The sequence below is a fragment of the Rhinopithecus bieti genome, unplaced genomic scaffold (genome assembly GCF_001698545.2).
Source record: "Rhinopithecus bieti isolate Rb0 unplaced genomic scaffold, ASM169854v2 scaffold_33937, whole genome shotgun sequence".
Taxonomy (NCBI): Eukaryota; Metazoa; Chordata; class Mammalia; order Primates; family Cercopithecidae; genus Rhinopithecus; species Rhinopithecus bieti.
Window position 1 is genome coordinate 632,672 of NW_016814873.1, and position 15,351 is coordinate 648,022.

General features: G+C 50.1%; 1 protein-coding gene across 1 annotated transcript in view; it reads right to left on the reverse strand.

Annotated features, from left to right (window-relative positions):
- ARHGEF2 (Rho/Rac guanine nucleotide exchange factor 2) overlaps positions 1-15,351 on the reverse strand; it is a 70,666-nt gene that overhangs the window by 50,476 nt on the left and 4,839 nt on the right. Inside the window, exons 2-3 of the mRNA XM_017852420.1 lie at positions 5,123-5,400; positions 3,211-3,328 (exon numbers count right to left, since the gene is read on the reverse strand). Coding sequence (XP_017707909.1) covers positions 3,211-3,328; positions 5,123-5,379 — 375 coding nt within the window. The 5' untranslated portion in view covers positions 5,380-5,400. The remainder of the gene's footprint in view (positions 1-3,210; positions 3,329-5,122; positions 5,401-15,351) is intronic.

Genomic DNA, 15,351 nt, shown 5'->3' on the forward strand with positions numbered 1-15,351 from the left:
CCCCCTTCAAAAAAAAAAAAAAAAAAAAGAGCCAGAACCAGCGGAACGTGCCTATAATCCCAGCTACTTGGGAGGCTGAGGCACGAGAATCACTTGAACCCAGGAGGCAGAGGCTGCAGTGAGCTGAGATTGTACCACTGTACTCCAGCCTGGGCAAGAGTGAGACTCCGTCTCAAAATAAATAAATAAATAAGTGATACTGGAGCAACTTGATATTCATATGGGAAAATAAAAACAAAAAACAAACAAACAAAAAATCTTGGCTGGGCACAGTGGCTGACACCTGTAATCCCAGCACTTTGGGAGGCCAAGATGGGCAGATTACTTGATGCCAGGAGTTCGAGACCAGCCTGGGCAACATAGGAAACCCTATCTCTACAAAAATACAAAAATTTGGCCAGGCGTGGTGGTGTGTGTCTGTAGTCCCAGCTACTCAGTTGGCTGAGGAGTGAGGATTACTTGAGCCTGAGAGGTGGAGGTTGCAGTGAGCCATGATTGCTCCACTGCACTCCAGCCTGGATGACAAGACTCTGAAAGAAAAATGAAAGGAACATCTAAAGTTTTAAAAGTGTAAGCACGGGCAGGGCGCGGTGGCTCAAGCCTGTAATCCCAGCACTTTGGGAGGCCGAGATGGCTGGATCACGAGGTCAGGAGATCGAGACCATCCTGGCTGCCATGGTGAAACCCAGTCTCTACTAAAAAATACAAAAAACTAGCCGGGCGTGGTGGCGGGCGCCTGTAGTCCCAGCTACTCTGGAGGCTGAGGCAGGAGAATGGTGTAAACCCGGGAGGCAGAGCTTGCAGTGAGCTGAGATCCGGCCACTGCACTCCAGCCTGGGTGACAGAGCGAGACTCCGTCTCAAAAAAAAAAAAAAAAAAATCATTCCAGAGGAAAACTTCAAGGAAAAAAACAAATCATTCAGGAAAAATTAAAACTCATAAAAGGACTACTAGAATCTTCGGAAAATAAGTATCAAAATAAGTATGTTATAATTGAAATAAGTATGTTATAATCCTAGGAAGGTAAGCATGATTAACAGATTAACAACTATCAGACAGGCACGGTGGCTCATGCCTGTAATCCTAGCACTTTGGGAGGCAGAGGCAGGAGAATGGTGTAAACCTGGGAGGCGGAGCTTGCAGTGAGCTGAGATCCGGCCACTGCACTCCAACCTGGGCGACAGAGCGAGACTCCGTCTCAAAAAAAAAAAAAAAAAAAAAAAAAAAGTGTAAGCACGCTACTGGCCAAACAAAATGAATATTGGAGCTAGACTTGGTTCAGTCTGTAACCCCTTGTCTAGCTTAGTAAGTCTCAAGCTTTTGGTTTGTGGACATTAGTGTAGTACTTATTCACACTGGCTACTGCAGGAAGAAATTAAAACAAAACCCCCAAACATATAGACAAAGAGAATATTAAGGAGAATGTGTAAGGATTAGGTGAAGAGTGCTGAGGCAGTAGAGAAGGAAGGCATAAGAAGGAAGAAAACACTAGGGAAAAGGGGGAAGGAAGAAAACATAATACCAAGAAGTGGGGAAGAGAAGAGTAAGGTGGAAGAGAGGGAAATTTACAATGGAATAAAGGGGAGAAAAGGAAAAAACATTTATTGAGCTCATCTTATGTGCCAGCCTCTGTGCTGAGTACTTTAACACCTTTTGTTCATTTAATAATCACATCTTTAAAAGATAATTTATTATCCTGATTTTCAGAAAGATGAAATAAATTGCTCAGTGGGTAAATAAATGAAGGATCTAGCAGTCAGTTCAACTCCAAAATCCTGTTCTTTCTACTATAGCACATTGAAATGGGGATCAGGGTAGACATGCAAAGATGCTGATGGAGAAAAGCGGTTGATGGGATCACTTGAGGTCAGGAGTTTGAGACCAGCATGGCCAACACGGTGAAACTCTGTGTCTACTAAAAATAGAAAAATTAGCCAGGCGTGGTAGCAGGCACCTATAATGCCAGCTACTCAGGAAGCTAAGGCAGAAGAATTGTTTGTACTTGGAAGGCAGAGATTGCAGTGAGCCGAGATCGTGCCACTGTACTCCAGCCTGGGCAACAAACCAAGACTCCATCTCAAAAAAAACAAAAACAAAAAAAAAAAAAAGCGGGTGATTTTTGCTGCTTCCCTGACAGGCTATACACAGCTCCTTTCAGCCTCTCCCCAAAACCATAGGTGCCCAAACAATAAGGCCAGGGTTGGAACCCCTGGCCAGTTAGACGATGAGCTGGAGGGGAGGCAACCTTTAGCCAGCAGGCTTGAGACAATCGGTGTACTCAGGGTCTCCTGGCTAGCAGGCCCAGTGGGGTCTCCAAAGCCCTTCTGTATCCTCAGTGGTCCTTAAACCCTGAAGATCCCCCCAGTTGTGTTTACTTAAGCCAGAAGGCTGGGCAATGTCTATATCCTTTCTCCATCGATCATTCTATGATTATTTTGTTAGAGAATTATTATTGTTCAGAGTACCAGATCTTAGTTGCATTCCACAGATAATAAGTTCGGCTCCAGGCTGGGCATGGTGGCTGTGACACCTGTAATCCCAGCACTTTGAGAGGCCAAGGCGGGTGGATCACTTGAGGCCAGGGGTTTGAGACCAGCCTGGCCAACATGGTGAAAGCCCATCTTTACTAAAAATACAAAAATTAGCAGGGTGTGGTGGCGGGCACCTGTAATCCAAGCTGCTTGGCAGGCTGAGGCAGGAAAATCACTTGATCCTGGGAGGCAGAGGTGCAGTGAGCCAAGATCGTACCACTGCACTCCAGCCTGGGCAACAGAGTGAGCCCCTGTCTCAAAATAAATAAGTAAATAAATAAATAAGTTCAGTTCCAAATTGGGGAAATGTGGGGTCCACAGAAAGAAGTGGTTATCATTACTAGGGGAATAGGGCCCTTTTACTGAGAGAGGAACAGATAAACCCTCATCAACACAGAGGCACCAACACAGAAAGGAAAAAACAGAGAGTCTTAGAGAAAGAGACAGAGGCAGGGTACCCAGAGTCAGGGACAGAGCACACAGACCCAGGGAAGCAGACAGAGGCGCATAGAGGATAGATTCTGATTCGGTCAGATGGAGTCAGAGCAATGCCTGGACACAGAGAGACCCAGCAGCTGGCAGAACAGAGGAGACATGGAATAGAATGGTGGCTAGACAGGCAAGGGGCAGGAGAGGAGGAGCAAGGCAGGGGCCTTCATGGGGATCTGTCTGTCCATACCAGCCAGGAAGGGTAGCCACCCTGGTGTTGCAGTCCCAGAAAGGTGTCCAGTTCTTCTTGGTTCTGCAGGTAGGGGGCCTCCTCGGGGCCTGGGCATCCCGATGCTTGCAGTCTCCTCCTGAAACACACATTGCCACCACTACCGTCTGTATCTAGTGGCCAGTGACGGGCACCAGGGAGGAACACCGCCTCGCCTCAGCCCAGCCCTGTTGCTTGCCCCCAGCCCAGCCCTTCCTGTTGGCATAGGCACAACATAGACCCAAACTGGTCCCACTTTGGGGCTCTGCTTTGCCAGGGCTGCAGAGTTGGCTGTGGGCAAGAGTGGCCCCTGCTGGTCAAAGGGCAGTACTGCCTCCAGAAGAAAGCCAGGGTTCAGGGGAAGGCGAACAGCAAGAGCAAGCTGAATTCTCCCTCCTTGCCTGGTTGCTGATACCAACCTTTGCCCCTGCTCAGCCAAATAGTGCACTCAGGACTCCCTTCCCTCTCTAACCAAGGGGCAGAATTAATACCTGACTGTGAAAGGTGGGTGACACTTGAAAGACCCTGAGATACAGTTGGTGCTACATAGCGGGGCCCAGGCATTTGGGCATCTCTGCTTTCAGCCAGCTACCCTTAGGAAGGTGCCATGAGCCCTGCAGGCATTGCTTCTCATCTGAGTTCCCACCCAAGCCAGTTCAGGGACAAGGCCCAGGGTCCTCTCCCCTCATTCAAACCAGCCAGCCCTGCCCAGGAGCTAGGGAAGGTTGGTCCACTCACCAGAGCTAAAAGAACTTGTTCAAGGGGACCATTTTCAAAGCAGAAAGACAGTGCCCTTCCATGGCCAGCAGCCCCTACAATGTTCACTCACACTGAACTCTTCATGCTGACCCCCGGACCTTCTCTTTCTGACTTCCTCTGACTTTGGGGAAGTGGTCAGGGGTTTTCCACGGGAGGGGGAAGAGATGATACTTTCTGCTCCAGTCCACCAAGTATATGCAGAAGTCTGAGCAAGAACAACTGATCTCACGTGGCAATGCAGGACCATGAGTTAATCTAAGACATCCTGGGTTGTCCTCAGCCTGCAACCAAAAGCCTGTCAGGGACCTGGCAATGGGGCAGGCCCAATGTCCCACCCTGTGACCACCTCTCTCAAGAAATCTCTGAAAGTTCACAGCTGGGTGTGGTAGCTCACCCCTGTAATCCCACCACTTTGGGAGGCCGAGGTGGGCGGATCACGAGGTCAAGTGATTGAGACCATCCTGGCCAACATGGTGAAACTCCGTCTCTAATAAAAATACAAAAATTAGCTGGGCATGGTGGCACGCACCTGTAGCCCCAGCTACTCAGGAGGCTGAGGCAGGAAAATTGCTTGAATCCGGGAGGCGGAGGTTGCAGTGAGCCGAGATCGCGCCACTGCACTCCAGCCTGCCAGTAGAGTGAGACTCTATCTCAAAAAAAAAAAAATCTCTGAAAGTTCTTTGGGCCTCTGTTTCCTTATCTGTAAAATGAGAAGATTGTGCCATATGCTCTCTGAGTTCCTTATGTGGTTCTATGACACCAGTATGTGGTTCTATGAAACCCACTGTAGGAGGCGGAAGCAAGACGATCCAGTGTCCTGATACTCACCCTGACTCCACACCTCCCACCCACTACTACCCTCAGTCTGCCCTGAGAGAAGGAGATAAGAGCCACTGGGGAGAGGCATATTTTGGAAGGCAGCATCCATCCTCCCCAAAGGCCCACCAATAGGATTGAGCTCTGGTTCTCCAGGGAAAGGACTGGGGGCCAGGTCTCCTCGACTCCTGTCGTTCTTCAGATGGTTGTCTCTTGAGGGAGATAACTAGAGAGTTACCTAGTTCTTTCTCACTTTCCCATTTTCTCCAAGGCCTAGGCCTGGAGGGAAGGAGGTACAGGAGGTTCCCTGGGGGCTTACCTACTCAGTGGGTCCTCGAGCTCCCTGCCAGGCCCCCAACTATGTCTTTTGAAGACGTCATAGTTGCGGCCATGGGCCCAGAAAGCCCCCGACCTTCGGAGGGGTACAGCATGTGAGCCATTCCCCTCCTTTATTTCCCCCGCCTCTTCTTCCTCCAGTTGTTCTCTGGATTCAACAGCAGAAAGACAGCGGCGAGTGTGGCCTCGGGGCACCTGGGGTCCACCTGCGAGGAACACATCTGGGACGGCTCTGTTCATGGGAGATACACGCAGACCAGTCTGCATCAGCAAGAAAGAAAAGGGTGAGCAGGGTTCTAGAACCCTGGAACCTTGGAAATAGAAGTGTGTCACAGTCAGCTGGGCTTCGGAGTGCCTAGCCACCCCTCACTTTACTAAGACACAGAACTGGAGAATGTGTGGCTCAGGGTCACATTGTGAATTAGCTGCAGAGTCAAGGCTAGAACTTAGGTTTTCTGGATCCCAGTTCAGTGTCCTTTCTAGCACATAAAGAGATCCTCATTGTCTCATTCTTATTCCATTCACTGAGGATTTATATAGCAGAAAGCCAAGCAAAGAGAAATCGATATTTTTCCTGTCCTCAAGGAATCAGAGTCTACTGAGTGGGTGAGTGTGCATGTGTGTGCACAAGCAAAAGCACAAAACACAGATGATTCCATAACTGGCTCACATATGCCAAATGCCACAAGAGAAGTTTCAACAAAAGGCTTTGGGCTGTTAAATGAGTAAGGGCACATGACCAGGTGGGAGACTCAAAAAAGGCCAGGTGAGGTGGCTCACCCAGCACTTTGGGAGTCTGCGGCGGGTGGATCACTTGAGCCCAGCTGTTCTAGACCAGCCTGGGCAACATAACGAGACCCTATCTCCACAAGAAAACAAAATGCTAGCTGGGCATGGTGGCATGTGCTTATAGTCCTAGGTACTTGGGAGGCTGAGGTGGGAGGATCACTTGAGCCCAGGAGTTCAAGGCTGCAGTGAGCTATGATCACGCCACTGCACTCCCGCTTGGGTGACACAATAAGACCTTGCTTGCTTTTGTTTTGTTTTTTGAGACAGAGTTTCGCTCTTGTTGCCCAAGCTGGAGTACAATGGTGCGATCTCGGCTCACTGCAACCTCTGCCTCCTGGGTTCAAGCGATTCTATTGCCTCAGCCTCCCGAGTAGCTGGTATTACAGGCATGCCCCACCATGCCTGGATAATTTGTATTTTCAGTAGAAACGGGGTTTCACCATATTAGCCAGGCTGGTCTCGAGCTCCCAACCTCAGGTGATCCGTCCACCTCAGCCTCCCAAAGTGCTGGGATTACAGGCATGAGCCACTGTGCCAGGCCTTGTTTTTTTTTTTTTTTTTTTTTTTGNTCAAGGCTGCAGTGAGCTATGATCACGCCACTGCACTCCCGCTTGGGTGACACAATAAGACCTTGCTTGCTTTTGTTTTGTTTTTTGAGACAGAGTTTCGCTCTTGTTGCCCAAGCTGGAGTACAATGGTGCGATCTCGGCTCACTGCAACCTCTGTCTCCTGGGTTCAAGCGATTCTATTGCCTCAGCCTCCCGAGTAGCTGGGATTACAGGCATGCCCCACCATGCCTGGATAATTTGTATTTTCAGTAGAAACGGGGTTTCACCATATTAGCCAGGCTGGTCTCGAGCTCCCAACCTCAGGTGATCCGTCCACCTCAGCCTCCCAAAGTGCTGGGATTACAGGCATGAGCCACTGTGCCAGGCCTTGTTTTTTTTTTTTTTTTTTTTTTGAGACAGAGTGTTGCTCTGTCGCCCAGGCCTTAGTGCAGTGGCGCGATCTCAGCTCACTGCAAGCTCCGCCTCCTGGGTTCACGCCATTCTCCTGCCTCAGCCTCCTGAGTAGCTGGGACTACAGGCGCCCGCCACCATGCCCAGCTAATTTTTTGTATTTTAGTAGAGAGGGGTTTCACCATTTTAGCCAGGGTGGTCTCAATCTCCTGACCTCGTGATCCGCCCGCCTTGGCCTCCCAAAGTGCTGGGATTACAGGCGTGAGCCACTGCGCCCGGCCTGTTTTTGTTTTTAAAGGGGAGGAGGAAACAGAAGGAAGTAGATGGTCTTTGAGATGTGCCTGTAAGGGTAAAGTGGTTAGGATTTGGCCAGGGTAGAGGGAGAGGATTTTAGGCAGGTAAAGTAGCAGGGGGAGGCCGGGTGCAGTGGTTCACTCCTGTAATCCCAACACTTTGGGAGGCTGAGGTGGGTGGATCACGAGGTCAGGAGTTCAAGACCAGCCTGGCCAACATGGCGAAGTCCTGTCTCTACTAAAAATACAAAAGTTAGCTGGGCATGGTAGCCAGCACCTATAATCCCAACTACTTGGGAGGCTGAGGCAGGAGAATCACTTGAACCTGGGAGGCGGAGGTTGCAGTGAGCCAAGATCATGCCATTGCACTCCAGCCTGCAAAAAAAAAAAAAAACCCCAATAAAAAAAAAAAAAAAAAAAAAAAAAAGGTAGAAAAAAGTAGCAGGGGGAAAAGGTTCATGAGTGATAAAGTGTTGTGATTTCTCCTTCTTCTCCTTTTCCCTCTCCCTCTCCATCTCCCTCTCCTCCTCCTCCTCCTCCTTCTGATGGAGTTTCACTCTTATTGCCCAGGATAGAGTGCAATGGGGTGATCTTGGCTCCCTGCAACCTCTGCCTCCCGGGTTCAAGCGATTCTCCTGCCTTAGCCTCCTGAGTAGCTGGGATTACAGGCATGCGCCACCAGGCCTGGCTAATTTTGTATTTTTTTAAGTAGAGATGGGATTTCTCCATGTTGATCAGGCTGGTATCAAGCTTCCGACCTCAGGTGATCTGCCCGCCTCTGCCTCCCAAAGTGCTGGGATTATAGGTGTGAGCCACCATGCCCCGCATGATTTCTTCTTCTAAGAGTCTGGTCATATGGAGAGTGAAAGCCAGTCTGACCTCTCCCAATGGTGCAGAGAGAAGGGCTCCAAGCATCAGTCACAGAGCACATATTTCCTCTACTCTATCCCATATGGGCATTGTTCGCACTGCCCAACACTCCTGGTTGGCATCAGGGCTTGCCACAGTGTGTCTTAGACTTAAGAACCCTCAGGTGCTCTTAAAGTTGAAAATTATAAGCCCCACTCCAGAAAGAAGTGCCAAGTCCCAGAGTACCAGGGGCAGGAAGGGCAGGAAGGGAAACAGCATTTACCACATACCTCTGTACACTTCACTCCTAGGCCATGTCTTTCTAGACCTTCTGCTCTAATGAGTCTCCCAGGCTCCCTTTCTCCTGGCACCACTTTCAGCTACTAAGATGTCAGGAGTGCCCAGAAGGATCAGGAAGCCGGGACCCAGAACCTTCCCTCTTTCAAGGCTTTCTGTGGAGCTGTCAGACCTTCTCCAGGTTGTCTTAACCACCCCAGGGAAGTCCAGGTGATCAGTTATTGTACCTTCAATCTACTTTCCTCCCTCACTGTAATCTGTCCACTCTGCCCTCACCCCACCCAGAGCTGCTGAGAAGAAAGTGCTGTGCCACTGGCTGGGCGTGGTGACTCACGCCTGTAATCCCAGCACTTTGGGAGGCCAAGGCGGGCAGATCATGAGGTCAGGAGTTCGAGACCAGCCTGACCAATATGGTGAAACCCTGTCTCTACTAAAATAAAAATTAGCCAGGTGTGGTGACACATGCCTGTAGTCCCAGCTACTTGGGAGGCTGAGGCAGAAGAATCGCTTGAACTCAGGAGGCGGAGGTTGCAGTGAGCTGAGATCGCGCCATTACACTCCAGCCTGGGCAACAGAGCAAGACTCCATCTCGAAAAAAAAAAAAAAGAAAAAAAGAAACTGCTGGCTGGGCACGGTGGCTCATGCCTGTAATCCCAGCACTTTGGCAGGCCGAGGCAGGCGGATCACAAGGTCAGGAGATCCAGACCATCCTAGCTAACATGGTGAAACCCTGTCTGTACTAAAAATACAAAAACAAAAATTAGCCGGGAGCGGTGGCGGGCACCTTTGGCCCCAGCTACTCGGGAGGCTGAGGCAGGAAAAAAAAAAAAAAAAAAAAGAAAGTGCTGTGCCTGGGGTGGCTGTGTGCCTGCTTACCACAGGAAAGGGAGGGAGGCAGGTGCTCAGGCCTCTGCAGACGACAATGCTGTTCCCACATTGGGTGGGTGTCTAAGGAGAGAAAAGGAGAAGCCTAGGAGAGTGGCCACGGCCCTGTGCCCATCTGTGCTCATTGTGTCTGGGAGCAATGGACAGGGAACCCGTTAGCCAGCCACCAGGAGAGATCCTCTCCCTCCTTGCCTACAGAGGGGCCCTATGCCATCAGGTATGTTGGGTACAAACAGGATGAGCAGATCTATAGGAAGCAGGTCAGAGGCTGAGGGCCATGGCAGGGTCCCTCCCAACCAGTGACCTCCAAAGCTGAGATGTGGAGGCAGAGGGAGGTTGACAAAAATATTGCGAAAAGCTAGGTGGAGAGAAGAGTAGGATCTGGAGATATACTAGGAAAAGGGGAACAGGGGCTGGAAATAGGACAGAAACTGAGAGGCAGTGAGGGGGAGGCAGGGACACTGGGTGGATATTGTGAGCTCTGGAATTCAGGGACCTCCCAGAAGCAAAAAGTTGGTTTGAACTATACCCCCTGTACTCAACGTCTACCTGCTAGCCTTGTCTCAGTTATGCCCACAGGATTGAATTTTTTTTTTTTTTTTTTCGGAGAGAGGATCTCTCTCCCTCTGTCACCCTCAAGCCTCACTGCAGCCTCCACCTCCCAGGCTCAAGCAGTCCTCCCACATTAGCCTCCTGAGTAGCCAGGCCTACAGGTGCATGCCACCACATCCAACTAATTTTTAAAGTTTTGTTTTGCTTTGTTTTAGATGGAGTTTCACTTTTGTTACCAGGCTGGAGTGCAATGGCGCCATTTCAGCTCACTGCAACCTCCGCCTCCTGGGTTCAAGAGATTCTCCTGCCTCAGCCTCCTGAGGTAGCTGGGATTACAGGTGCATGCCACCACACCCAGCTAATTTTGTATTTTAGTAGAGACAGGGTTTCACCATGTTGGCCAGGCTGGTCTCGAACTCCTGACTTCAGGTGATCCACCTGCCTCAGCCTCCCAAAGTGCTGGGATTGCAAGTGTGAGCCACTGCGCCCGGTCTTAAATTTTTTATAGAGATGGGGTCTAACTATGTTGCCCAGGCTGGTCTCAAACTCCTGGGCCCAGGCGATCCTCCTGCCTTGGCCTCCCAAAGTGCTGGAATTACAGATGCGAGCCACTGCGCCCAGCCTGCGTGGTTGAATTTGGCAAGATGAAGGAAGTGCAGTGAAGGAAGTGCAGTGAACTGGAGACCTTTGCTTTTCTTCAGTCCCTGTGGATGTTCCTGCTGGAGATGGTGTCCTGTCACCCTGGCCCCATTGACGGGTACCTCAGATCTCAAGATCTTTGTGAAACTTACCCTGGCCCCATTGACAGGTACTTCAGATCTTAAGATCTTTTTGTAACTCACCCTTCTTCCTCCAGCTCAGACCAAACCTCTTCTCAAAGATCTACCCTTTTTCCAGCATCTCTGTCATTTCATTCACAGTCTCTGCCCTCTGTGAAAATGGAATCTGTCTGGCAGTTTCTCCCTCACATCCTCATCCCCACTAACCCTGCCTATGCTATGATGCCAATACTTTTTATCCTGTCCCTCAAAGAGATGAGGTTTAGCAAGGCTTCCTCAACTCCCTCCTAGCAATATTCCCTCCTCCACTGTCTGAAATTCAAACTGGGGCTCCCATCATCGTGTTGCTTCTCTTTCCATTAGATTAACTCTCCTAGTCCCCCTCCCATTTTCCCTTAGCCTCTTGAGCTCAGGAAATGGTGCATGGGAGAGGCCAGGGCTGGGTCTCACACAATGGCTTTATTTAGCTCTCGAATGAGATCACATCATGTCATATCACTGCTTCCGCTGAGCAGACAGGAGATTCTGAAATAGGTCTGGGATCAGATGCTTGAGATGGGGGAGGGGAGCTGGGAAAGCAGGAAGGGGCTCTAAGAAGTCATTTTACTTGTCTTCCTGCCTCTGGATCAAATGGTCTTCCCACCACTGCAAACCATCAGCATGTGCTGTCCCTTCCTCTAGGTGTAAAACCTCCACAGATTGCACTGGTCATCAAAGATTTCTTAGACATTCTACTGGGAGCTGGAATGGGAATATATAATATTTTAATAGAGAGAGACATCTGTTATTCAAAACTCTGAGACCATAATTTCTTTAGGATGTTACAGCTTTGAAGTCTGTCAAATTTGCTAGCTCTGCCACTTTCTTTTTTTCTTTTTCTTTCTTTTTTTTTTTCTGAGATGGAGTCTTGCTCTGTTGCCCAGGCTGGAATGCAGTGGCATCATCCTGGCTCACTGTAATGTCCATTTCCTGGGTTCAAGCAATTCTTCTGCCTCAGCCTCCTGAGTAGCTGGGATTACAAATGCCTGCCACCACGCCCGGCTAATTTTTGTATTTTTACTAGAGATGGGGTTTTGCCATGTTGGCAGGGCTGGTCTCGAACTCCTGAACTCAGGTGATCCGCCCGCCTCAGCCTCCCAAAGTGCTGGGATTACAGGCATGAGCCAATGCACCTAGCCTAGCTATGCCACTTTCATAAGCCACATAACCTTGGGAACTTAACTTTTTTTTTTTTGGACACAGGGTCTGGCTCTGTTGCCAAGGCTGGAGTGCAGCTGTGATCAGAGCTCACTGCAGCCTCAAACTCCTGGGTCAGGCAATCCTCCTGCTTTAGCATCCAGTAGCTGGGACTACAGGTATGCACCACCATGCTCTAAGTTAAAAAAAAAATTTTGGGCCCAGTGCAGTGGCTCACGCCTGTAATCCCAACACTTTGGGAGGCTGAGGGGAGCGAATCACGAGGTCAGGAGTTTAAGACCAGCCTGGCCAATATGGTGGAACCCCATCTCTACTAAAAATACAAAAATTAGCCAGGCGTAGTGGCACACACCTGTAATCTCAGCTACTAGGGAGGCTGAGGCAGGAGAATTGCTTGAACCCGGGAGGTGGAGGTTGCAGTGAGCTGAGATCACGCCATTGCACTCCAGCCTGGGCAACTCCGTCTCAAAGAAAGAACAAAATAGGCGCCGGGCGCGGTGGCTCAAGCCTGTAATCCTAGCACTTCGGGAGGCCGAGATGGGCGGATCACGAGGTCAGGAGATCGAGACCATCCTGGCTAACACGGTGAAACCCCGTCTCTACTAAAAAAATACAAAAAACTAGCCGGGCGAGGTGGCGGGCGTCTGTAGTCCCAGCTACTCGGGAGGCTGAGGCAGGAGAATGGCGTGAACCCGGGAGGCGGAGCTTGCAGTGAGCTGAGATCTGGCCACTGCACTCCAGCCTGGGCGACAGAGCGAGACTCCATCTCAAACAAAACAAAACAAAACAAAACAAAAAGAACAAAATAGGCCAGGTGCGGTGTGGCTCACACCTGTAATCCCAACAAATGGGAGCCCTAGGCAGGTGGATCACGAGGTCAGGAGTTCAAGACCAGCTTGGCCAACATGGTGAAACCCTGTCTCTACTAAAAATACAAAAATTAGCTGGGCATGGTGGTACTCACCTGTAATCCCAGCTACTCAGGAGGCTGAGGCAAGAGAATAGCTTGAACCCGGGAGGTGGAGGTTGTGGTGAGCCGAGATCGCACCATTGCACTCCAGCCTGGGCAATAGAGTGAGACTCTGTCTCAAAAAAAAAAAGAATGACACTCCGTCTCAAAAAAAAAAAAAATTTTTTTTTAGAGATGGAGTCTCACTGTGTTGCCCAGGCTAGTCTTGAACTCCTGGCCTCAAGTGATGCTCCTGCTTTAGTTTCCCTAAGTGTTGGGATTACAGATATGAGCTTCTGAGCCCAGCCCAGCTAGCAATTTTTTTTTTTTTGAGACGGAGTCTCGCTCTTGTTGCCCAGGCTGGAGTGCAATGGCGTGATCTCGGCTCACCGCAACCTCTGCCTCCCGGGTTCAAGCGATTCTCCTGCCTCAGCCTCCCGAGTAGCTGGGACTACAGGTGCATGCCACCATGTCCAGCTAATTTTTTGTATTTTAGTAGAGACAGGGTTTCACTATGTTGCCCAGGCTGGTCTCAAACTCCTGAACTCAGGCAATCCACTTGCCTTGGCCTCCCAAGCTGCTAGGATTACAGGCATAAGCCACCACCCCCGGCCTGCCCAGCCAGCTTTTTTGAGCCTCAGACTCATGTATAAAATGGGAATGAGAAGCTGGGTAAGGTGGCTCACACCTATAATCCCAGCTCTTTGAGAGGCCAAGACGGGCAGATCACCTGAGGTCGGGAGTTCGAGACCAGCCTGACCAACATGGTGAAACCCTTTCTCTACTAAAAATACAAAATTAGCTGGGTGTGGTGGCACATGCCTGTAATCCCAACTACTCGGGAGGCTGAGGCAGGAGCATTGCTTGAACCTAGGAGGTGGAGGTTGTGGTGAGCCGAGATTGTGCAGTTGCATTCCAGCCTCAGCAATAAGAGCAAAAATCTGTCTCAAAAAATAAAAAAGGAATGATAAGACCTACTTTGTTTTGGGGGTTTTGTTTGTTTGTCTGTTTGTTTTGAGACAGAGTCTCGCTCTGTCACCCAGGCTGGAGTGCAGTGGTGCGATCTCGGCTTACTGTAACATCCACCTCCCGAGTTCAAGCGATTCTCCTGCCTCAGCCTCCTGAGTAGCTAGGACTACAGGCGCCCACCACCACGCCAGGCTAATTTTTGTATTTTCAGTAGAGACAGGGTTTCTCTATGTTGGTCAGGCTGGTCTCGAACTCCTGACCTCAGGTGATCCACCTGCCTCGGCCTCCCAAAGTGCTGGGATTATAGGCGTGAGCCACAGTGCCTGGCCTGTTTTGTTTTTGAGATAGGATTGTTACTCTGTCATGCAGGCTGAGTGCAGTGGCACAATGATGGCTCACTGCTGCCTTGATTTCTGTCTCAGGTGACCCTTCCACCTCAGCCTCCCAAGTAGCTGGGACTATAAGTGTGCACCACCATGCCTGGCTGGGTTTTTTTGGTACTTTTTAGTAAAGACAGGGTTTCACCATGTTGCCCAGGCTGGTCTCAAACTCCTGGGCTCAACTGATTTGCCTGCCTCAGCCTCCCAAAGTGCTAGGATTACAGGCATAAGCCACTGGGCCTGTACTTACTTTGTAAGGATGTTGAGAGACTTGATGATAATGTATGCAATGCACCTAGTCCCCATTCCATCTGTTTTTGGTACATATTAGGTGCTCAATAAATACTATTATTATTGTTGTTATTATTACTTAGAGACATAGAGACGGCAGGGTGTATTGAAACAGAGAGCTAGAAAGAAGAATGCTTGGCCTGGTGTGGTGGCTCACGCCTGTAATCCCAGCATTTTGGGAGGCCAAGGCGGGAAGATCACGAGATCAAGAGATCGAGACCATCCTGGCCAACATGGTGAAACCATGTCTGTACTAAAAATACAAAAATTGGCCTGGCATAGTGGCTCACACCTGTAATCCCAGCACTTTGGGAGGCCGAGGTGAGTGGATCACCTGAGGTCAGGAGTTTGAGACCAGCCTGACCAACATGGAGAAACCCTGTCTCTACTGAAAAAACAAAAAAAATTAGCCAGGCGTGGTGGCACATGCCTATAATCCCAGCTACCCGGGAGGCTAAGGCAGGAGAATTGCTTGAACCTGGGAGGCAGAGGTTGCAGTGAGCCGAGATCACGCCACTGTACTCCAGCCTGGGCAATAGAGCAACACTCTGTGGCAAAAAACAAACAAAAAAAATTAGTTGGGCGTGGTGGCGCATGCCTGTAGTCCCAGCTGCTTAGGAGGCTGAGGTGGACAATCACTTGAACCGAGGAGGTGGAGGTTGCAGTGAGCCGAGATCACGCCACTGCACTCCAGCCTGGCGACAGAACAAGACTCCGTAAAGAAAGAAGGAGAGGGCCAGGCACGGTGGCTCAAGCCTTTAATCCCTGCACTTTGGGAGGCCGAGACGGGCGGATCACGAGGTCAGGAGATCGAGACCATCCTAGCTAACACAGTGAAACCCCGTCTCTACTAAAAAATACAAAAAAACTAGCCAGGCGAGGTGGCGGGCGCCTGTAGTCCCAACTACTCGGGAGGCTGAGGCAGGAGAATGGCATAAACCCGGGAGGTGGAGCTTGCAGTGAGCTGAGATCCAGGCACTGCACTCCAGCCCGGGCGACAGAGCGAGACTCCGTTTCAAAAAA